This window comes from Somniosus microcephalus, chromosome 18, assembly GCF_052327205.1.
Source record: "Somniosus microcephalus isolate GS21.2 chromosome 18, FLI_Smic_1.0, whole genome shotgun sequence".
Lineage (NCBI taxonomy): Eukaryota > Metazoa > Chordata > Chondrichthyes > Squaliformes > Somniosidae > Somniosus > Somniosus microcephalus.
This window is the reverse complement of record NC_141004.1, coordinates 75,143,300-75,168,157: the sequence shown is the minus strand read 5'-3', so window position 1 is coordinate 75,168,157 and position 24,858 is coordinate 75,143,300. Positions and strand designations below refer to the sequence as shown.

Here is a 24,858-nt window from a genome sequence, read left to right as displayed (position 1 = left end):
CGGGCAACTTAATTTGGGGCGGGGCGCAAACTGCGCTGCGCCCAGGCGCTACACGCATAGCGCCCGAAAATCACTTCTCTTAAGGCGCTAACTGCTGGCGCAAGCAACTGAAAATCTAGCCCATAGAGTCCATAAATGGACCAGCAAAGTCGATATGTACCCTTTGCCATGGAGATGAGGGCCACTCCCATGGATGTAGAGGGGCTTGTGGTGGGGCGTTTTGGACCTTCTGGCATCCTAGACAGCTCTTGGTCATTTCTTCGATGTCTCCATCGATACCTGGCCACCACACAAATGTTCTGGCTAGGTTCTTCATTTTCACTCCACCCAGATGCCCCTCGTGAAACTCCTTTAGCACTTTATCCTGGAGTTTGGGCGGAATCACCACTCTGGATCCACACATCAAGGTTCCTCAGCACACTGACAGCTGTTCTCTTCTTTGCGAGAATGCTGGCAACACTGGTTCGCCATGTGCTGACCATCCCTTCACCGTTAAATCGTAGACTCGTGAGAGAGTCGGGTCATTTCTCGTTTCCTTTTCAATGGTAGAATTTGTTACTGGTAGACATTCCACTATGGTTGAGTGGAACATCTCCACTGGGTCCACTGTAGGTGCCTCTTCTACCGTTGGCAACGGTAGGCGCGATAAACCATCAGCATTCCCATGCTGTTTTGATCCTTTGTATTCTATGTCATATTGGTGTGCCCCTAGGTAAAGGGACCACCTCTGTAGCCTTTGCGCTGTCATAATGGGAACGCCCTTTTTAGGGTTGAATATGGAGACGAGGGGTTGATGGTCAGTCAACAAGGTAAATTTTTGTCCGTGTAGGTAATGGTTGAATTTCTTCACTCCCCACACCAGGCTGAGTGCTTCCCTGTCGATCTGGGCATAGTTACGCTCAGCTGAGTTCAATGAGCGTGACGCAAAAGCTATCGGCCGCTCCGAGCCATCAGGGAATCTATGCGATAATACCGCTCCTACGCCGTAAGGGGATGCATCGCACGCCAGTCTGATTGGCAGTGATGGGTTGTAATGAGCCAACACTTCTTTGGACGTGATCATGCCTTTGCATTTATGGAAGGCACGTTTACAGTCTTCGCTCCATTTCCAAATTACTCCCGTTTGTAGCAGTGCGTTAAGAGGGTGCAGAACAGTTGACAAGTTCGGTAAAAATTTATGATAGTAATTTATCAATCCCAGGAACAACCTTAATTGTGAGACATTTTCAGGTGCTGGGGCTTTTATGACTGCTTCAATTTTTTCAGGTGACTTATGCAACCCTTCTTCGCTAATTATATGGCCACAATGTGATATTTGTTTCTGGAAAAATTCGCACTTGGGGCGATTTGCTCGTAGGCCCCGTTCTCTCAGCCTAGTGAGCACCTGCTCCAAATTGGCAAGGTGCTCGTTGTCGTTTTCTCCTGTTACAAGGATGTCGTCTAGGTAGCATTGAGTCCCCGGAATCCCTTGCAGGACTTGCTCCATAGCTCTTTGCCAGATAGCTGGAGCTGATGCTACTCCGAAAACCAGTCGATTGTACTGGTACAGACCTTTGTGTGTGTTTAGCGTGAGATACTTTTTAGAGGCCTCCTCAACCTCCATCTGTAGATATGCCTGTGCCAAGTCAATTTTGGTGAAACGTTTCCCTCCGGATAGTGAGGCGAAAATATCTTCTATCCTTGGAAGAGGATACTGTACCGTGTGAAGGACCGGGTTTACAGTCACCTTGAAGTCCCCACAGATGCGAATTTTTCTCTGTTCTTCAGATTTATCATTATTCAACGTTTTCTTCATGACCGGGACGATGGGTGTTGCCCACTCGCTCCAATCTACCTTGGATAACACGCCTGCCTTTTCCAAATTCTCCAGCTCTGCCTCGACTGCTGGACGAATTGCGTATGGCACCAGCCTTGCCTTAAAAAACTTGGGAATTGCCGCATCTTCTACTTTTATTGAGGCGGTGACGCCTTTCAAGGTTCCTAGTTCCTGTTGAAACACTTCTTTGGCGTTGGCCAAGATGTCTTTTAATCGCTCAGGTATGACGTCATCATCATTTTTTTTCTTACTGGTCACCGTCAGTGCCTGAATGGAGTGCCAGTCTAAATGTATCTTCCTGATCCATTCACGTCCCAACAGCGGTGGACCAGCATCTTGCCGAACGTATAAATACAACTTCTGTATTTCCTTGCCATTGTATACAACAGGCACCCTTATTTTCCCTCTGGGGTATACTTTCTGCCCCGTATATGTCTTCAAGATAATGGATGTGTCTTTCAAAGGTATATGCGGAAATAGCCGCTCGTAATCCCGTCGACTTATGACGGTCAGAGCTGATCCTGTATCTAGCTCCATTTTAACTGGGGACCCCGCTATCGTGAGGGTAACCCAAATGGTCTGGTAATCTTCTTTGGCAATTACATTATGTAATTTGAGACAGCTTAGTCTCTTGTTTCCGGAGTCGCTATCGCTCTTCTGGTCTTCGGAGCTACTGTCCGTCATCATTTGTACCTTTCTGTACTTTTCCTTATTGATTTTTTTTCTGTCGGTGGATTTTTTGTTTCCAGATCGGCATACACGTGCAATGTGTCCCATCTTTCCGCATTGCCTGCATGCTTTGTCCTTGAACCAGCAGTCCCTCTGGTCATGGGTGGATCTGCCGCAGCGATAACATCTCTCGAAACTCCATGTCATTTCATGGATGCCGAAGTCCTGTGGCTTTTGCTGTATCTCTGCAGCTCCTCTTGCTGCTGCTTCGTATGATACAGCCACACTGAAAGCCTTGTCCAGTGTCAAATCTTTCTCAGAAAGTAGCCTTTTCTGTGTTCCTTCACTTAGGAGACCGCAGACAAATTTGTCTTGTAGAGAATCTGCCAGTCCTGCCCCGAATTGGCAGTGCTTTGACAGCTTTCTTAATTCGGTGAGGTAATCAGCGTTACTTTCATTCTTGTGCTGATTCCTCCTGAAGAATTTGAATCATTCCGCTATCAGCAGCGGTGTTGGGTTTAAGTGCTCCTGTAGGGTATCAACAGTCTCCTTAAAATTCTTGTCCATCGGTTTGGCTGGAGTGATTAAGTTTCGTAACAGCCCGTATGTCCTTGCGCCCATCAGATTTAGAAGTACCGATGCCTTTTTATCATCCTCTACTTCATTCGCTGTGCAATATACCTCCACTTTTTCCACATATGTGGTCCAATCCTCTGTATCACTATCGAAAGCAGTAATATTGCCAGTCTTAGGCATCCTGAAAATCAAAAATGGCGCCTCCCGCGCTTTCCTTTCTTCCCTGCCGAGAAAAAATGGCGCCTCCCGCGCTTTCCCGCCGCTGCCGCTGCTGACAACGCTGTTCTCCGTAGTTTTTATTTACACAGATGTTTTTAGTAGTTGGAGACTCATTCCCGCCGGACTCTCTGGGACTTTTCCCTCCATCTGCTTGGTCCGAACGCCGACCTGCTTTGCAGCGCCAGTCGTCTCCCGAGTGCTCCACCCTCCGTCTCTGTTTGCCTCCGCCTTCCGACTCGCTGCTCGGCCCCGCTGCAGAGCCACCCGATCGAGCCCCAGGCCGCCGCCCAGGAAGGATTAGTGCAGTACCTGCCACCAGCCCAGCTAGCTGGTGAACTCACAGTTATTTTTTGTTTGTTTTTTTTCTTCGACCTTCGTCTGAGGAATCGATCTCCTTGAGGTGCTGCCGAATTGCAGGTAAGTCCGTTTCCAATTCGTCGCCACTGTTGTATCCGTGTGTTAATGGAGACACGGAATGCAGGAGTTGGTTTAACAGGTGTTTACTGAACAAAGTCTGGAGGTGAACTAAAAGATACAAGACGCTATACAGGCTTATATACCCGAGTGGTCACTACCGGTATTACAGTACACAGGGGCTCTTAAAGGTACATACACTATAATGTGCATTAAAAGAAAGTGTTTGGAGCTTGGATTGATCAAGGACTACTGTTTGTACAAGAAGGCTCCAAGATTGTAGGATCCTGTAACAACTGGGCTCCGGGAGCGGACAGGTGGAGTCCGGGAATGGGCAGGTGGAGTCCGGGAGTGGGCAGGTGGAGTCCGGGAGTGGGCAGGTGGAGTCCGGGAGCGGGCAGGTGGAGTCCGGGAGCCGGCAGGTGGAGTCCGGGAGTGGGCAGGTGGAGTCCGGGAATGGGCAGGTGGAGTCCGGGAATGGGCAGGTGGAGTCCGGGAGCGGGCAGGGGGAGTCCGGGAGCGGGCAGGTGGAGTCCGGGAGCGGGCAGGTGGAGTCCGGGAATGGGCAGGTGAAGTCCGGGAGCGGGCAGGCGGAGTCCGGGAGCGGGCAGGCGGAGTCCGGGAGTGGGCAGGTGGAGTCTGGGAATGGGCAGGCGGAGTCCGGGAGTGGGCAGGTGGAGTCCGGGAATGGGCAGGTGGAGTCCGGGAGCGGGCAGGTGGAGTCCGGGAATGGGCAGGTGGAGTCCGGGAGCGGGCAGGCGGAGTCCGGGAGCGGGCAGGTGGAGTCCGGGAGCGGGCAGGGGGAGTCCGGGAGCGGGCAGGTGGAGTCCGGGAGCGGGCAGGTGGAGTCCGGGAGCGGGCAGGTGGAGTCCGGGAGCGGGCAGGTGGAGTCCGGGAGCGGGCAGGTGGAGTCCGGGAACGGGCAGGCGGAGTCCGGGAGCGGGCAGGCGGAGTCCGGGAGCGGGCAGGCGGAGTCCGGGAGCGGGCAGGCGGAGTCCGGGAGTGGGCAGGTGGAGTCTGGGAGCGGGCAGGCGGAGTCCGGGAGCGGGCAGGCGGAGTCCGGGAGCGGGCAGGCGGAGTCCGGGAGCGGGCAGGCGGAGTCCGGGAGCGGGCAGGCGGAGTCCGGGAGCGGGCAGGCGGAGTCCGGGAACGGGCAGGCGGAGTCCGGGAGCGGGCAGGCGGAGTCCGGGAGCGGGCAGGGGGAGTCCGGGAGCGGGCAGGCGGAGTCCGGGAGCGGGCAGGCGGAGTCCGGGAGCGGGCAGGCGGAGTCCGGGAGCGGGCAGGCGGAGTCCGGGAGCGGGCAGGGGGAGTCCGGGAGCGGGCAGGCGGAGTCCGGGAGCGGGCAGGCGGAGTCCGGGAGCGGGCAGGGGGAGTCCGGGAGCGGGCAGGCGGAGTCCGGGAGCGGGCAGGCGGAGTCCGGGAGCGGGCAGGCGGAGTCCGGGAGCGGGCAGGAGGAGTCCGGGAGCGGGCAGGCGGAGTCCGGGAGCGGGCAGGCGGAGTCCGGGAGCGGGCAGGCGGAGTCCGGGAGCGAGCAATCGGCTGCTGTCTGATGCAGCTGAAGTAAAATTAAAAATGTTTAGTTTAATGCAGGTCCCAGTTATCAGCTTTGTAGGTCAGATGATCAAATTATAGCGCATGTTGGATTGAACAGTCAGCCGAACATTGCACAGTCTTGGTTTTAGGAGACGTGTTTAGTCTGAAACTTAATTTCATCTACTAAATTTTTAATCTTATGACACTCCTGTGAAGCGTCTTGGGACGTTTTACTACATTAAAGGTGCTATTTAAATACAAGTTGTTGTTGTTGTAAAGAGGAATGTGCTCCCAATTAAATTGCACACTTATCCTGGGGGAGATGTTATCAGCTCCTGCTGTTGCTGTGCGGTGACCTGACTGGGGAGTTCCAGTCAGAATCCATTGTCACACGGTCACAGGATGAGATCATCCACACTGTCCTCCCCCAAGCTGTGTCTGACCACAATTCTAAACAACAGCAACAACTTGTATTTATATAGCACCTTTAACGTAGTAAAACGTCCCAAGGCGCTGCACGGGAGTGTCATAAGACAAAAAATGTTGACAACGCATTAAACAGGATAACAAGAGGTGACTGAAAAACACCAGTAAGTGTGCTGAAATCTCCCTTTATTATAGGCAGGATTCGGGGGAGATCAGTAGAATTGACTTTTTAAGGTCGCAGTGAAAATTTAGGTGTGAAAACGGATGTGTCACCGAGTGCAACTGGAGTCAGTCCTTACCCAAGAAGGTGGAAATAGTCAGCATGATCCCAAACAGGCATCGTTCAGGTGGAGTTGTGCCAGTGTCACTGGGAGAAAAACACAAGATGGTGAGTACATGGGAAAGGGAAAATACACAGGTTACAGCTACAGCCCCCAGTCCCAGAGAGAGAGACACGGGACCCTGCATCCCAGAGAGACACACGGGACCCTGCGTCCCAGAGAGACACACGGGACCCTGCGTCCCAGAGAGACACACGCGACCCTGCGTCCCAGAGAGACACACGCGACCCTGCATCTCAGAGAGACACACGGGACCCTGCATCTCAGAGAGACACACGCGACCCTGCATCCCAGAGAGACACACGGGACCCTGCATCTCAGAGAGACACACGGGACCCTGCATCCCAGAGAGACACACGGGACCCTGCGTCCCAGAGAGAGACACGGGACCCTGCATCCCAGAGAGACACACGGGACCCTGCATCCCAGAGAGACACACGGGACCCTGCGTCCCAGAGAGAGACACGGGACCCTGCGTCCCAGAGAGACACACGCGACCCTGCATCTCAGAGAGACACACGGGACCCTGCATCCCAGAGAGAGACACGGGACCCTGCGTCCCAGAGAGACACACGCGACCCTGCATCCCAGAGACACACACGGGACCCTGCATCCCAGAGAGAGACACACGGGACCCTGCATCCCAGAGAGAGACACACGGGACCCTGCATCCCAGAGAGACACACACGGGACCCTGCATCCCAGAGAGAGACACACGGGACCCTGCATCCCAGAGAGACACACACGGGATCCTGCATCTTAGAGAGACACACACGGGACCCTGTGTCCCAGAGACACACGGGACCCTGCATCCCACAGAGGCACACGGGACCCTGCATCCCAGAGACACACGGGACCCTGCGTCCCAGGGAGACACACGGGACCCTGCATCCCAGAGACACACACAAGGGTCCCTGCATCCCAGGGAGACACACGGGACCCTGCATCCCAGAGACACACACACAAGGGTCCCTGCATCCCAGAGACACACACGGGACCCTGCATCCCAGAGAGACACAAGGGACCCTGCATCCCAGAGAGACACACACGGGACCCTGCATCCCAGAGAGAGACACACGGGACCCTGCATCCCAGAGAGACACACGGGACCCTGAATCTCAGAGACACACGGGACCCTGCGTCCCAGAGAGGCAAACCTAGAAACATAGAAGATAGGAGCAGGAGTAGGCCATTCGGCCCCTCGAGTCTGCTCCGCCATTCAAGGCGATCATAGCTGATCATCCAAACTCAGTACCCTGTCCCTGCTTTCTCCCCATATCCCTTGATCCCTTTAGCCTTAAGAAATATATCCAACTCCTTCTTGAATATATTTAATGAATTGGCCTCTACTGCCTTCTGTGGTAGAGAATTCCACAGGTTCACCACTCTCTGGGTGAAGAAATTCCTCCTCATTTCTGTCCTAAAAGGCTTACCCCTTATCCTTAGACTGTGACCCCTGGTTCTGGACTCCCCAACCATCAGGAACATCCTTCCTGCATCTAGTCTGTCTAGTCCTGTTAGAATTTTATAAGTTTCAATGAGATCCCCTCTCATTCTTCTAAACTCCAGCGAATATAAGCCCAATCGACCCAATCTCTCCTCATACGTCATTCCTGCCATCCCAGGTATCAGCCTGGTGAATCTTCGCTGAACTCCCTCCATGGCAAGAACATCCTTCCTCAGATAAGGCGACCAAAACTGCACACAATACTCAAGATGTGGTCTCACCAAGGCCCTGTACAACTGCAGCAAGACATCCTTGTTCCTGTACTCAAACCCTCTCACTATGAAGGCCAACATACCATTTGCCTTCTTAACCGCCTGCTGCACCTGCATGCTTACCTTCAGCGACTGGTGCACAAGGACACCCAGGTCTCGTTGCACTTCCCCTTCTCCCAATCTATTGCCATTCAGATAATAATCTGCCTTCCTGTTTTTGCCACCAAAGTGGATAACCTCGCATTTATCCACATTATACTGCATCTGCCATGTTTCTGCCCAATCACCCAACCTGTCCAAATCATACTGGAGTTTCACGACATCCTCCTCACAGCACACACGCCCAACCCAGCACACTGGACCCTGTCTCCCAGAGAGACACACGGGACCCTGCGTCCCAGAGAGACACACGGGACCCTGCGTCCCAGAGAGACACACGGGACCCTGCATCCCAGAGAGACACACGGGACCCTGCGTCCCAGAGAGAGACACGGGACCCTGCGTCCCAGAGAGAGACACGGGACCCTGCGTCCCAGAGAGACACACGGGACCCTGCGTCCCAGAGAGACACACGGGACCCTGCATCCCAGAGAGAGACACACGGGACCCTGCGTCCCAGAGAGAGACACACGGGACCCTGCGTCCCAGAGAGACACACACGGGACCCTGCGTCCCAGAGAGACACACTGGACCCTGCGTCCCAGAGAGACACACTGGACCCTGCGTCCCAGAGAGACACACTGGACCCTGCGTCCCAGAGAGACACACTGGACCCTGCGTCCCAGAGAGACACACGGGACCCTGCGTCCCAGAGAGACACACACTGGACCCTGCGTCCCAGAGAGACACACAGGACCCTGCGTCCCAGAGAGAGACACACGGGACCCTGCGTCCCAGAGAGACACACACGGGACCCTGCGTCCCAGAGAGACACACACGGGACCCTGCGTCCCAGAGAGACACACGGGACCCTGCATCCCAGAGAGAGACACACGGGACCCTGCGTCCCAGAGAGAGACACGGGACCCTGCGTCCCAGAGAGACACACGGGACCCTGCGTCCCAGAGAGACACACGGGACCCTGCATCCCAGAGAGAGACACACGGGACCCTGCGTCCCAGGGAGACACACGGGACCCTGCGTCCCAGGGAGACACACGGGACCCTGCGTCCCAGAGAGAGACACACAGGACCCTGCATCCCAGAGAGAGACACACGGGACCCTGCGTCCCAGAGAGAGACACACGGGACCCTGCGTCCCAGGGAGACACACGCGACCCTGCGTCCCAGAGAGACACACGGGACCCTGCGTCCCAGAGAGACACACGCGACCCTGCGTCCCAGAGAGACACACGGGACCCTGCGTCCCAGAGAGACACACGGGACCCTGCGTCCCAGAGAGACACACGGGACCCTGCATCTCAGAGAGACACACGGGACCCTGCGTCCCAGAGAGACACACGGGACCCTGCGTCCCAGAGAGAGACACGGGACCCTGCGTCCCAGAGAGAGACACGGGACCCTGCGTCCCAGAGAGAGACACGGGACCCTGCGTCCCAGAGAGAGACACGGGACCCTGCGTCCCAGAGAGAGACACGGGACCCTGCATCTCAGAGAGACACACGGGACCCTGCGTCCCAGAGAGACACACGGGACCCTGCATCTCAGAGAGACACACGGGACCCTGCGTCCCAGAGAGACACACGGGACCCTGCGTCCCAGAGAGACACACGGGACCCTTTTGATGGGCCAATAATGGTGCCTCAGGGTCACCAAACAAGAATCATCACAAGTGCCCCTTTTAGAGGAATAGGGGTTATTAACATTTGGTCCAATCAAACTAATAGAAGCCAAAATAATCAACAAAGCCCGAGGGGATGTGTCACAATAACAGTCTCTCTGTGCAGCGTACAATAACACAGCCTCAGCTCCATTCATCGGCCAGCCATGGGCTGCCCTGATAACCGATGTGTTCGAGGCTCTACACAGCACCAGCTATGATGAGTTATACACGGTGTAATTAGGGGGAATAGTGTGTGCAACAAGGCAAGAGTTTGATCAAACTGCCTAACATGGGTTGAGAGGCAGAAGTTGAGTATTGGGTATAGTCATCTATTGGCATGCCTGCCTCAGGACTATTTCAAGCACTGACAGATGTAGAAGTTTCACATCCTGCATGATCCAGGTGGCTGAAGCTCTAACGGAGAGGCTGACAGCATTTTATTTTAAACCTGATCAGAGACTCACAGATGAGAGGACGCTTGGCCCAACTGGTTACACCAGTAACAGTGATGTGTTCAATGGTGCCTCCAACACCCAGCCAGAGGCCGCTGCCGGTACTGTTCAGTGTTTCACTTTTCCCAATTTGTACCTGGTGTTCCCCTCTCCTGCCGTCACCCTCTAAATTGAAACAGTGCCTGAATTAACCTACCTGACTCCAATTAGTACACTATGGGCTAGAAATTCAGTGGGCTTTGCGCCCAGTTTCCACCCAAAGAGGGCTTCTGCGCCACTAGAGGAGCTTGCGCTGCTATTCAGCGCTGCGTTAATGGCGGCGGTAGCCGGTAGCGCTGCGCCGACCCCGATGACATCATTGGTGTGCGCAGTGCCCCGGTTCCGCCCCGCTACCGGCCCGACCCCCATATTTAGTTGCGGCCGCCTCTTCCGCAGCGGCATTGCCGGCTGCTTTCTGGGAGCCCGGCACTTCTCCGTGGTGCCGGGCTCATTTGCCGGCACTAGCGAGCGGCAATCTCGGAGTTGCAGGCACCTCCCCCTTAAGAGAAGGAGGAAGGCCTGCAGTACCGCAGCCTGCCGCTCCGCAGCGGGTGGCGCTGCAGCACCTAGCGCGCCGAAATTCAATTTAGGCGCCCCAAGCGGGGGCGGCCACACCCTTGAATTGCGGCCGGCTTCGACTTGGGGCGCTGAAACTGAATTTCCGGCGGGCGCACGTGGCTCCGCGCGCAGCGGTAACTTTTGGGCACAAGCCAGCTGGCAGGCCCAAAGTGAATTTCTAGCCCTATATTTCTCTATCGGGTCCTCTCTCCTTCACCTCCTCTCCAATAGGAGTGAGCCTTTGGATTACTGGGAGCACTCACGTCTCTGAGCCTGAGGGAGGGCAGGTTTCCGTTCTAGGCCATGGCAGGAACTAGTGCAGGAGAGTCAAACGCAGGTGAGGAAAGTCCACCCTGCACTCTGCCTCTCTGGCAGCGCAACTCAGCATTCAAGGTGCTTTGTTGATTGCTGCTCCCCATTGATTGGTCAGTGTGGAGTCTGTCAGCTGTGGCTCAGTGGGCAGCACCTTCGCCTCTGAGTCAGAAGGTTGAGGGTTCAATAGCAAAATACTGCGGATACTGGAAATCCAAAATAACAACAGAAAATGCTGGAAAAACTCAGCAGGCCAGGCAACATCAGTGGAGAGAGAAACAGAGTCAACGTTTCGGGTCGAAACCCCTCTGTTGTTAGGTCGAGGGTTCAAGTCCCACTCCAGGGACCTGAGCACATAATACAGGCTGGCATTCACTGTGAAGTGCTGAGGGGGTGCTGCACTGTCGGAGGTGCCATCTTTCGGGTGAGGTGTTAAACCGAGGCTCTCTCTGATCTCTCAGGTGGACACCAAAGATCCCACGGTACTATTTTGAAGAAGAGAATGGGAGTTCTCCCCAGTGTCCGGGCCAATATTTATCCCTCACCCAACATCACTAAAACAGATTATGTGGTAAGCAAATATGTCTGTTTGTGGGATCTTGCTGTGTGCAAATTGGCTGCCGCATTTCCTACAATACAACAGTGACTCCACTTCAAAAAGTCCTTCATTGGTTTAAAGTACTTCATTTGCTGAGGTCATGAAAGGCACTACAAAAATGTAAGTTCTTCTCCTTTTCCCAGATCTCCATCAGCCTTACCATGAGCTAGTTTAACAGCATTCATTACATACTGTGACAAAAATAATAAGATCCAGCCTGATAATACGCTTTTTAATGCCATTATTTTGGCAGTTACTGATGTAAAACCAAGTTACTAGGGTATGATTCCCTCCTGGTGACTGCGAGCATTCTGGCTATTTTGTTCATAATCCCACCTCTTGGTTATGAACTACACAGACTACAATCCCGCGTGGTAATCCCGTCAACTACACGGACTACAATCCCGCGTGGTAATCCCGTCAACTACACGGACTACAATCCCGCGTGGTAATCCCGTCAACTACACGGACTACAATCCCGCGTGGTAATCCCGTCAACTACACGGACTACAATCCCGCGTGGTAATCCCGTGAACTACACGGACTACAGTCCCGCGTGGTAATCCCGTGAACTACACGGACTACAATCCCGCGTGGTAATCCCGTGAACTACACGGACTACAATCCCGCGTGGTAATCCCGTCAACTACACGGACTACAATCCCGCGTGGTAATCCCGTCAACTACACGGACTACAATCCCGCGTGGTAATCCCGTCAACTACACGGACTGCAATCCCGCGTGGTAATCCCGTCAACTACACGGACTGCAATCCCGCGTGGTAATCCCGTCAACTACACGGACTGCAATCCCGCGTGGTAATCCCGTCAACTACACGGACTGCAATCCCGCGTGGTAATCTCGTGAACTACACGGACTACAATCCCGCGTGGTAATCCCGTGAACTACACGGACTACAATCCCGTGTGGCAATCCCGTGAACTACACGGACTACAATCCCGCGTGGTAATCCCGTGAACTACACGGACTACAATCCCGTGTGGCAATCCCGTGAACTACACGGACTACAATCCCGCGTGGTAATCCCGTGAACTACACGGACTACAATCCCGTGTGGCAATCCCGTGAACTACACGGACTACAATCCCGCGTGGTAATCCCGTCAACTACACGGACTACAATCCCGTGTGGCAATCCCGTGAACTACACGGACTACAATCCCGCGTGGTAATCCCGTCAACTACACGGACTACAATCCCGTGTGGCAATCCCGTGAACTACACGGACTACAATCCCGTGTGGTAATCCCGTCAACTACACGGACTACAATCCCGTGTGGCAATCCCGTGAACTACATGGACTACAATCCCGTGTGGCAATCCCGTGAACTACACGGACTACAATCCCGTGTTGTAATCCCGTGAACTACACGGACTACAATCCCGTGTGGTAATCCTGTGAACTACACGGACTACAATCCCGTGTGGTAATCCCGAGAACTACACGGACTACAATCCCGTGTGGTAATCCCGTGAACTACACGGACTACAATCCCGTGTGGTAATCCCGTGAACTACACGGACTACAATCCCGTGTGGTAATCCCGTGAACTACACGGACTACAATCCCGTGTGGTAATCCCGTGAACTACACGGACTACAATCCCGTGTGGTAATCCCGTGAACTACATGGACTACAATCCCGTGTGGTAATCCCGTGAACTACATGGACTACAATCCCGTGTGGTAATCCTTTGAACTACACGGACTACAAACCCGTGTGGTAATCCCGTGAACTACACGGACTACAATCCCGTGTGGTAATCCTTTGAACTACACGGACTACAAACCCGTGTGGTAATCCCGTGAACTACACGGACTACAATCCCGTGTGGTAATCCTTTGAACTACACGGACTGCAAACCCGTGTGGTAATCCCGTGAACTACACGGACTACAATCCCGTGTGGTAATCCCGTGAACTACACGGACTACAATCCCGTACAGCAAACTGTGCACGGCAATCCCTCACACTTCATCACACTACACCGTGTTGTTTAAAATGTTTGAGAACGTGGGCCCTGTTGCACCCCATACTCCATACATTTAAAATCTTCCAGGGTCAGCATGTGTGGGGCCCGTGTGCAGGGGGTCTGGCCTGGTGATGAGGGTTCAAAATGTGTTGAGCAGAAAGAGACTGGGGGAATGGTAGCCTAGTGGTCATGTTGCTGCGCTAGTAATCCAGAGGCCTGGACTCATGGTCCAGAGTTAATGAGTTCAAGTCCCACCACGGCAGTTAGGGAATTTAAATTCAGTTAATTAAATAAATCTGGAATAAAAAGCTAGCATCAGTAATGGTAACCATGAAACTATCAGATTGTTGTAAAAACCCATCTGGTTCATGTGGTGTATGTAACCTGTTCCACCTTAAGTAGAACTTAAGCCTGTTCCACCTTAAGAGATGTGCTGCTGTATATGTAATACCGGTGGTGACCACCGGTATATAAGTACTGTGTAGTGATATTGTATTTAGTATAGTCCTGACCTCCAACTAGTAAAGACCTGTTGAACTTTATTCTTGTAGTCTGTGTCAGTAATTAATCTTAAATACAACTGGAACACACAGACTTAACAGTGGCGACGAGTCCGATTCTTACCCTGCGGCAGTTTATATCCACGGCGGCTTCGTCCACAGAACGGGCGTCGAAGAGAGGCATCCACCCTCATCACCCTGCTGGAAGACACGTCGCGCGGCAGGCATCAAGAACCCCGAGTGCAGGAGACATCCTGAACTCGAAGCCTCCATCAGTGGCAGTCAGCTATCTTCTTTCTACCTCGGTGGTGGGTAAGCCGGTCAGCGACGCGAGCAGAAAGTCGGCTGCGTTGGCTGTACAGACGGGGGGAGGAAGACGGAGGAATAAGGGCGGTGAGATCGATCACGACCGGAGATAAGGGCCGGGCCGAAAGGCGCAGCGCGGGGACATCGATCGCGGCTGGTGATAAGGGCCGGGCCGCTTTCGGGCCAAAAAGGCGCAGTGTCTGGGGCGACTGAAGGCGCGAGAGCCGCGGTGAAGGCGAACGCAGCCGGTGCTAATAACCGGGCTGCAAGAAGGGCTGCGAGGCGCGACATCGGGGAAGCGCGAATGCCCGGGGGAGCCGCGGTGAAGCGGAGACACGTCGGGGGAGTTACTAACCGCTGGGAAAGGGGAGCAGCAGCGGCACACCAAACACCATTGCAGCCAGTGGGTGAAGACCGCCAAGCGCGGGAAAACCGCCATTTTGTAGGCGGAGGACGAAGACAAGAGCGGGAAGCCGCCATCTTGGGATAAAATAAATTGCAACGATGCCTAAACATGGGAACATTAATACCTTTGATAGCGACATCGAAGATTGGGCCATGTATGTAGAACGCATACAAAATTATTGTAAAGCAAATAAAATCCCAGATGCAGAGAAAGCACTAACTTTATTAAACTTAATGGGGGCAAAGACATACGGGCAATTGAAACACCTTTTATCACCAGATGAACCGGCGGATAAGACGTTCGAGGAGATTGTTACTGTCCTGAAAAATCATCTAAACCCCACGCCGCTGATGCTAGCGGAACGATTTAAATTTTACAGCAGAAGGCAGCTGAAGGATGAAAGCAATGCTGAATATTTAATGGAATTGCGTAAGCTGGCAAGGTACTGTCAGTTTGGAACGGGACTGACAGAAGCGCTAAGAGATAAATTTGTGTGTGGATTATTAAAAGAAGATACACAAAAGCGACTGCTCGAGGAGAATGAGCTGACGCTTGAGAAAGCGGTCACTATGGCAGCAGCACACGAAGCCGCAGCGAGAGGCACGGCAGTAATGCAGCTACGGTCACTGGAACTCAGTACAAATAAATTGGGTTTGAGTACTGTAAAATGTTATCGTTGTGGAAAGACAACACACGATCAGAACCAGTGTTGGTTTAAAAACCAAGAATGCAGAACGTGTGGCAGGCTTGGCCACATAGCTAAAGTATGCCGGTCAGGAAAGAAGACCAGCAACAAAAAGTCACCGCAAGGAAAATACATAAAGGTGCACAAGGTGACAAAGACCAGTTCGAATGAACAGAAGTCAGATTCAGACGCTAGCAGTAATGAACTGGGTAGCTTAAGAATACACAACGTTGGTAAGGATGCAGATCTCCAGACAATTTGGGTCACTCTTCAGATAGCAGGAGTCCAAGTAAAGATGGAATTGGACACTGGATCGGCATTGACGGTCATGAATAAGAAAGATTACAAAAGGTTATTCCAACATATTCCCCTACGGGATACGGAGATTATATTGAAAACATACACGGGGCAAAGAGTGTACCCCATCGGAAAGATAGAGGTAAAAGTGGTCCACAAGGGCGAAGAAAGCCAAGTAATGGACTTATATGTGCTACCTGAAGGAGGTCCACCACTACTGGGACGAGAGTGGATTAGGAAAATGAATATGGACTGGCACTCCTTAAAAGCACTAACGGTAGATTCCGGGGAAACAGATGTCAAACCTAAACGATTGTCCAAAATATTGGATGATGCTAAAGAGGTGTTCCAGCAAGGACTGGGAACACTGAAAGGAATTACGGCAAACATCAAGATTGATGAACATGCACAACCAAAATTTTTCAAAGCCAGACCGGTACCCTATGCAATACGACCTACTGTAGAAGCGGAACTGGAAGCGCTAGAACGTTCAGGTGTACTGTCTAAGGTAGATTGGAGTGAGTGGGCTACGCCCATTGTTCCCGTTATGAAACGTCCTTCGAGCAACAAGCCAGGAGAACCAGGGAAGGTTCGCATCTGTGGAGATTTCAAGATCACCGTTAATCCGGTGCTTCACACGGTGCAGTATCCGCTTCCGCGGATTGAGGATATTTTTGCTTCGTTGTCTGGCGGGAAACACTTCACCAAGATAGACCTGGCGAAGGCGTACTTGCAGATGGAGGTTGAAGAAGAGTCACGCCAGTACCTCACGATCAACACGCATAGAGGTTTGTACCGGTATAATAGGCTGGTTTTTGGAGTGGCATCGGCTCCGGCAATTTGGCAGAGGGCCATGGAGCAGGTATTACAGGGAATTCCAGGCACACAACGTTACCTGGACGATATTCTGATTACAGGTGATGGTGATGAAGAACACCTCGCAAACTTGGAACTGGTGCTCAACAGACTGAAAGAGTATGGACTTAGAGTTAATCGGCAGAAATGTGAGTTCTTTCAGAAGCGGATCTCGTACTGTGGTCATGTCATTGACCGGGAGGGGCTTCATAAGTCTCCTGACAAGATAGAGGCAGTTGTAAAGGCTCCCGCTCCGGATAATGTCTCTCAGTTGAGGTCGTTTCTGGGATTGATTAACTATTACCATAAGTTTCTACCGAATCTATCCACGGTACTGCACCCGCTGAACGCTCTTTTACAGAAGGGGGTACCATGGGAATGGAGCGAAAACTGTAAGAAGGCATTTCGCAAAAGCAAAGAATTGATCACCTCAGAGGAAGTGTTGGCTCACTTCAACCCGACACTGCCTATTCGGTTGGCTTGTGATGCTTCTCCATATGGTATTGGGGCAGTACTCTCACACAAGTTGCCAAATGGCACGGAAAGGCCAGTCGCGTTTGCATCCAGATCATTGACCTCCGCTGAGCGCAACTATGCGCAGATCGATAGGGAGGCTCTCAGCCTTGTATGGGGAGTGAAGAAGTTTAATCATTACCTGCAGGGCCAAAAATTCACACTTCTGACAGACCATCAGCCGTTGGTATCCATTTTTAACCCTAAGAAGGGTGTTTCGGTGATGACAACACAGCGACTCCAGAGATGGTCCCTTTTCCTAGGGGCACATCAATATCAAATAGAATTCAAAGGTACAAAGCAGCATGGCAATGCTGATGGGCTGTCGCGCCTGCCACTACCTGAAGCAGAAGAGACGACGAAGGTTGACCCTGTTGAGTTATTTCATTCGACCATCATCGAGTGTTTACCAGTCACCAATGCAAGTATTGAAAGAGAAACCAGGAACGACCCGACACTGTCCCGAGTTTACGAGGTGACAGTGAAGGGATGGCCAACACATGGTGATCCTCTGTTACTGGCATTCTCGGCAAGGCGAGACCAGCTGTCCGTCTGCCATGGTACTTTGATGTACGGGACAAGAGTGATTATTCCTCCCAAGTTACGGGAAAGAGTTCTAAAGGAACTGCAGGAAGGTCATCTGGGGGGAGTTAAGATGAAAAGTCTTGCTAGGGCTTATGTATGGTGGCCGGGCATTGACCAACAGATAGAGGAGTTGACAAAAAGCTGCGCTGGGTGCCAAAAAGTGCAAAATGCACCTCCGATCGCACTGCTACACCCATGGGAATGGCCTTCAGCCCCATGGCAACGCGTACATATTGACTTTGCTGGTCCATTCATGGACTCCATGTTCCTAATTGCGGTGGACGCACATTCCAAATGGCCAGAAATGATCAAGATGAATACCACTACTTCAGAAAAGACAATTGCGGTGTTAAGAACAATATTCGCAAGGAACGGATTGCCAGAACAGATATGTTCGGACAACGGACCACAGTTCGTGTCGGAAGAATTCCAAAAATTCTTAAAGAAGAATGGGGTGAAACATTATACCTCTGCCCCATATCATCCGGCGACAAACGGGTTGGCCGAGAGATTTGTCCAAACATTCAAAAAGGCAATAAAGGCCATGAACGATGATCAGATTCCGTTACAACACAAGGTGGACAATTTCCTAATGGCATATCGAAACGCTGCTCATGCAGTGACTAACCAAAGTCCTGCCATGATGTTTTATAACAGGAGGTTGCGGTCCAGGTTGGACTTGTTAAAACCAAATGTGCGGAGGGAAGTGGAAAACAAACAGTTCCGGCATATTAATAACAAGTCCACTCGAAGTTTCGACGTAGGACAACCAGTGTTGGCAAGGGGCTATGGAAACGAAAAATGGCAGTCCAGAACAATTCGGGCCAGACAAGGACCTCTGATGTACACAGTAGATATTGGTAACAATGTGATAAGGCGTCATGCGGATCAACTGGTAGAATCAAGAGCAAGGGTCGAACCCATGGTTGCGACAGAGACAACTGTGGAAGACGTTAATGAACCTGAAGCATCTACCTCGGCAGGGACTGTACCTGATGATGACGTCCAATACATAGGAAACCAACAAGAAGAGTCACCTCAGCAACAAGAATCAGAGACCACTGAAAGGCGTTATCCAAACCGAATCAGAAGGCCTCCTGAGAGACTGAACCTTTGAACTGTTTATACCTGAAGTTATATATGTATATATGTTATTATGTTATGTTAAATGGGGATATGACTGTTAAGCTAAAAAGGGAGGATTGTGGTGTATGTAACCTGTTCCACCTTAAGAGAACTTAAGCCTGTTCCACCTTAAGAGATGTACTACTTTCTCTGGCTGCTGTATACGTAATACCGGTGGTGACCACCGATATATAAGTACTGTGTAGTGATATTGTATTTAGTATAGTCCTGACCTCCAACTAGTAAAGACCTGTTGAACTTTATTCTTGTAGTCTGTGTCAGTAATTAATCTTAAATACAACTGGAACACACAGACTTAACAGTTCACTAATGTCCTTTAGGAAAGGAAATCTGCCGTCCTTACCCGGTCTGGCCCAGACCCACAGCAATGTGGTTGACTCTTAACTGCCCTCTGGAATGGCTTAGCAAGACACTCCGTTGTACATAACTGCTACGAAAAACAATAAGAATAAAACCGGACGAACCACCCGCCATCAACCTCGGCACCAGCTACAGACACGACAAAGGCACACCCAGCCCAGTCAACCCTGCAAAGTCCTCCTCACCAACATCTGGAGCCTTGTGCCAAAATTGGAAGAGCTGTCCCACAGACTAGTCATACTCACAGAATCATACCTTTCAGCCAATGTCCCAGACTCCTCCATCACCATCCCTGGGTATGTCCTGTCCCACCGGCAGGACAGACCCACCAGGGATGGTGGCACAGTGGTATACAGTTGGGAAGGAGTGGCCCTGGGAGTCCTCAACATTGACTCTGGACCCCATGAAGTCCCATGGCTTCAGGTCAAGCATGAGCAAGGCAACCTCCCGCTGATTACCACCTACCGCCCTCCCTCAGCTGATGAATCAGTACTCCTCGTGCCGGTGCCACGTGCTAGTAAGTATAGGAATAGGAAGATAGAACAGATGAATGCGTGGCTAAAGGGATGGTGCAAGGGGGAGGGCTTTAGTTTCCTGGATCACTGGGTCTGCTTCTGGGAAAGGTGGGACTTGTACAAGTCGGACGGTTTACACCTGAACCAGGGGGGAACCAATATCCTTGCGGGGAGGTTTGCTAGCACTGCTGGGGAGGGTTTAAACTAACTTGGCAGGGGGTTGGGGTACAGAGTGGAGCTATAGTAGGGGGTGATTTACGGCCAAATACAGAGGGAAAAACAAGTCAGCTGGGAAGGCAGAGCAAATATGTGAAGGCAAAAGAGAATATGGCAGGGCTGGAAGGCATTTATTTTAATGCAAGGAGTCTTGCAAATAAGGTGGATGAACTGAAGTTGTTGTTGAACACATGGGAGTACGATATTGTTGCTATCACGGAGACATGGTTGAGGGAGGGTCAGGACTGGCAGCTCAATATTCCGGGGTATAGAATCTTCAGGCGAGACAGAGGGGGGTGTAAAAGGGGAGGGGGTGCTGCAATATTAATTAAGGAGTCAATTACTGCTGTAAGGAGGGATGATATATTAGCGGGTTCCTCTAATGAGGCCATATGGGTAGAACTTAAAAACAAAAAGGGGGCAAGCACTTTGCTGGGAGTGTACTATAGGCCCCCAAACAGTCAGGGGGAGATAGAGGAACAGATATGTAGGCAAATCTCCGAGAAGTGCGAAAATAATAGGGTAATAATAGTGGGGGATTTCAACTTCCCCAATATAAATTGGGACAGTCAGAGTGTGAAAGGCTTAGAGGGTGCAGAATTCTTAAAGTGCATCCAGGAGAGCTTTTTGAGCCAACATGTAGAAAGTCCTACAAGAGAGGGGGCGGTACTGGACCTAATTCTGGGGAATGTAGCCGGGCAAGTGGTGGAAGTGTCAGTAGGAGAGCATTTTGGCGACAGTGACCATAATTCGGTGAGATTTAAGGTGGTCATGGAAAAAGACAAAGACGGCCCGGAAATAAGGGTTCTAAATTGGGGGAAGGCCGATTTTAATATGATAAGGCAGGATCTGGCCAAAGTGGACTGGGAGCAGCTGCTTATAGGAAAATCCACATCAAAACAGTGGGAGACTTTCAGAAGGGAAATAGAGAGAGTACAACGCCAACATGTTCCTGTAAAGGTCAAGGGTGGGACCAACAAGCAAAGGGAACCTTGGATGACAAGGGATATACAAAAATGCATTAGAAATAAGAGGGGGGCTTTTGGCAGTTACAAAAGACTAAAGACAGAAGAAGCCCTAGAGGAGTATAAAAAGTGCAGGGGCATACTTAAAAAAGAAATTAGGAGGGCGAGGAGGGGCCATGAAATAACACTGGCGAGCAAAATAAAGGAAAATCCTAAGATGTTTTATAAGTATATTAAGGGCAAGAGGATAACCAGGGAAAGGGTAGGGCCCATTAGGGACCAAAGTGGCAATCTGTGTGTAGAGCCAGAGGATGTAGGCGGGGTTTTAAATGAATTTTTTGCATCTGTGTTCACTATGGAGAAAGACGATGCAGACATAGAAATCGGGCAAGGGGACTGTGACATACTTGAACATATTAGCATCGAGAGGGAGGAGGTGCTAGCGGTTTTAGCGGGCCAAAAAGTGGATAAATCCCCAGGCCCGGACGAGATGTATCCCAGGCTGCTGTGGGAGGCAAGGGAGGAGATTGCAGGGGCTCTGACACTAATTTTCAGAACCTCTCTGGCCACAGGGGATGTACCAGAGGACTGGAGAACAGCTAACGTAGTACCATTATTCAAGAAGGGTAGCAGGGATAAACCAGGGAATTACAGGCCAGTGAGTCTAACATCTGTGGTGGGGAAATTATTGGAAAAAATTCTGAGGGACAAAATTAATCTCCACTTGGAGAGGCAAGGATTAATCGGGGATAGTCAGCATGGCTTTGTCAAGGGTAAATCATGTCTAACAAATCTGATCGAATTTTTCGAGGGGGTGACTAGTGGGGTGGATGAGGGAAATGCTGTGGATGTGGTGTACATGGACTTCAGTAAAGCTTTTGACAAAGTCCCGCATAGGAGACTGGTCAAGAAGGTAAGAGCCCATGGGATCCAGGGTGCCTTGGCGCGTTGGATCCTAAACTGGCTGAGTGGCAGGAGGCAGAGGGTGATGGTCGAAGGTTGCTTTTGTGACTGGAAGCCTGTGTCCAGTGGGGTACCTCAGGGATCGGTGCTGGGTCCCTTATTGTTTGTGATCTACATAAATGATTTGGATGAAAATGTAAAAGGTATGATCAGTAAGTTCGCAGATGACACGAAAATTGGTGGGGTGGTAAATTGCGAGGAGGAAAGCCTCCGGCTACAGGACGATATAAACGGGTTGGTCAGATGGGCGGAAAAGTGGCAAATGGAATTTAACCCTGAAAAGTGCGAGGTGATGCATTTTGGACGGACAAATAAGGCAAGGGAATACACAATGAGTGGTAGGACCCTAGGAAGTACAGAGGGTCAGAGGGACCTTGGTGTACATGTACATAAATCCCTGAAGGCAGCGGAGCAGGTAGATAAGGTGGTTAAAAAGGCATATGGGATACTTGCCTTCATTAGCCGAGGCATAGAATATAAGAGCAGGGAGGTTATGATGGAGCTGTACAAAACGCTGGTGAGGCCACAGCTGGAGTACTGTGTGCAGTTCTGGTCGCCTCACTATAGGAAGGATGTGATTGCTTTGGAGAGGGTGCAGAGAAGATTCACCAGGATGTTACCTGGGATGGAGCGCCTCAGCTATGAAGAGAGGCTGGACAGGCTGGAGTTGTTTTCCTTGGAGCAGAGAAGGCTGAGGGGGGACCTGATTGAGGTGTACAAAATAATGAGGGGCATAGATAGGGTAGATAAAGAGGAACTTTTCCCCTTAGTGGGGGGGTCAATAACAAGGGGGCATAGATTCAGGGTAAGGGGCAGGAGATTTAGAGGGGATTTGAGGAGGAACTTTTTCACCCAGAGGGTGGTTGGAATGTGGAACTCACTGCCTGAAAGGGTGGTGGAGGCAGGAACCCTCACAACATTCAAGAAGCATTTGGATGAGCACTTGAAATGCCATTGCATACAAGGCTATGGACCAAATGCTGGAAAATGGGATTAGACTGGACAGGGATGGATGGGCGGCGCAGACACGATGGGCCGAAGGGCCTCTTTCTGTGCTGTAAAACTCTATGACTCTATGACTCTATGACTCCTCCATGTTGAACACCACTTGGAAGAAGCACTGAGAGTAGCAAGGGCACAGAACGTACTCTGAATGGGGGACTTCAATGTCCCTTCCATGGCTCGGTAGCACCAGTACTAACCAAGCTGGCATAGTCCTGAAGGATATCGCTGCCAGTCCGGGCCTGCGACAGAACCAACGCGAGGGAAAAACCTACTTGACCGCGTCCTCACCAATCTACCTGTCGCAGATGCATCTGCCCATGACAGCATTGGTAGCAGTGACCACCGCACAGTCATTGTGGAGACGAAGTCCCGTCTTCACACTGAGGACACCCTCCATCGTGTTGTGTGGCACTACCAATGTGATAGATTCAGAACAGATCTAGCAGCTCAAAACTGGGCATCCATGAGGCGCTGTGGGCCATCAGCAGCAGCAGAATTGTATTCCACCACAATCTGTAACCTCATGGCCTGGCATATCCCTCACTCGACCATTACCACCAAGCCAGGGGACCAACCCTGGTTCAATAAGGAGTGTAGAAGAGCATGACAGGAACAGCACCAGGCGTACCTAAAAACGTGGTGCCAACCACGTAGACTTTCAGTACAACCTACAATCAATCATTTCATTCATTTAGTAATGGAAGATTTTACTATTTTACACTACATTTTGTGTATTTAAGATAGTATCTACCTATCTAACTAAGTGTCAGCTGTGGCTCAGGGGGCAGCACCCTCGCCTCTGAGTCAGAAGGTCATAGGTTCAAGTCCCACTCCAGAGACTTGAGCACAAAATCTAGGCTGACAATCCCAGTCCAGTGCTGAGGGAGTGCTGCATTGTCGGAGGTGCCGACTTTCACCCGAGGCCCCGGCTGCTCTCTCAGGTGGATGTAAAAGATCCCATGGCACTATTTTGAAGAAGAGCAGGGGCGATCTCCCCAGTGTCCTGGCCAATATTTATCCCTCAACCAGCATCACTAAAAAACAGATGATCTGATCATTATCACATTGCTGTTTATGGGAGCTTGCTGTGCGCAAATTGGCTGCCGCATTGCAACAGTGACTACACTTCAAAAAGTACTCCATTGGCTGTAAAGCGCTTTGAGATGTCTGGTGGTCATGAAAGGTGCTATATAAATGCAAGTCTTTCTTTCTTTCACTTTCTGAATTTATGTTTATAAAATTATTGGGAGGGTAGAAGTGGGAGTGATGATCAACACTCTGAGTTGGCCTGCTTCAAATTTACCAAGTTAACACTTTGCTCTGACCAACGTGCGCGGTCCCTTTAAATTTGCTGCGCGGTATCTCTTCCCGTGGCAGGAGCCGCTGAGCAGCCTCCGCGGGGCCTCGCGATCGGTGCGGGACCGTGCGGCCGCGCACCTTCGCGGGAACATTGGTGTGCGGCACTCAACAGCTCACCAAAACTTGTTAACTGGCTCTCCAGCCCAAATAATTGCCCACCCCTGGAAAAGAGGCACTGGAGAAGGTGAAAAATATTTCAAAGGATAATACCAGAACTAAGGTGATAACTATCGGGAAAGATTGAACAGGCTTGGACTCGACTGAGGGGTGAACTGATAGAGGTCTTTAAAATTCTTGAAGGGTTTTCATAGGTTAGACGCAGAGAGGATGGTTGTGGGGAGTCCATAAATATAAGATAGTCACTAATAAATTCAATGGGAAATTCAGGAGGAACTTCTTTACGTGGAGAGTGGTTAGAATGTGGAACTCACGACCACATGAAGTAGTTAGGGTGAATAGCAGAGATGCATTTAAGGGAAATCTAGTTAAACACACGAGTGAGCAAGGAATTGAAGGTTATGTCAATAGGGTAATCATAGAATGATACAGCACAGAAGGAGGCCATTCGGCCCATCGTGCCTGTGCCGGCTCTTTAAAAGAGCTCTCCGATTAGTCCCACTCCCCCTGCTCGTTCCCCATCAGCCTGTAAATTTATCCTTTTCAAGCATTGATCCAATTCCATTTAGAAAGTTACTATTGAATCTGCTTCCACCGCCCTTTCAGGCAGCGCATTCCA

General features: G+C 51.3%; 1 protein-coding gene across 1 annotated transcript in view; it reads right to left on the bottom strand.

The window, feature by feature from the left end:
• The window catches only part of dram2b (DNA-damage regulated autophagy modulator 2b), a 470,741-nt gene that overhangs the window by 290,024 nt on the left and 155,859 nt on the right, over nucleotides 1-24,858 (bottom strand). The window contains exon 3 of the mRNA XM_086011690.1: nucleotides 5,953-6,020. Within this exon, the coding sequence (XP_085867816.1) occupies nucleotides 5,953-6,020 (68 nt within the window). The remainder of the gene's footprint in view (nucleotides 1-5,952; nucleotides 6,021-24,858) is intronic.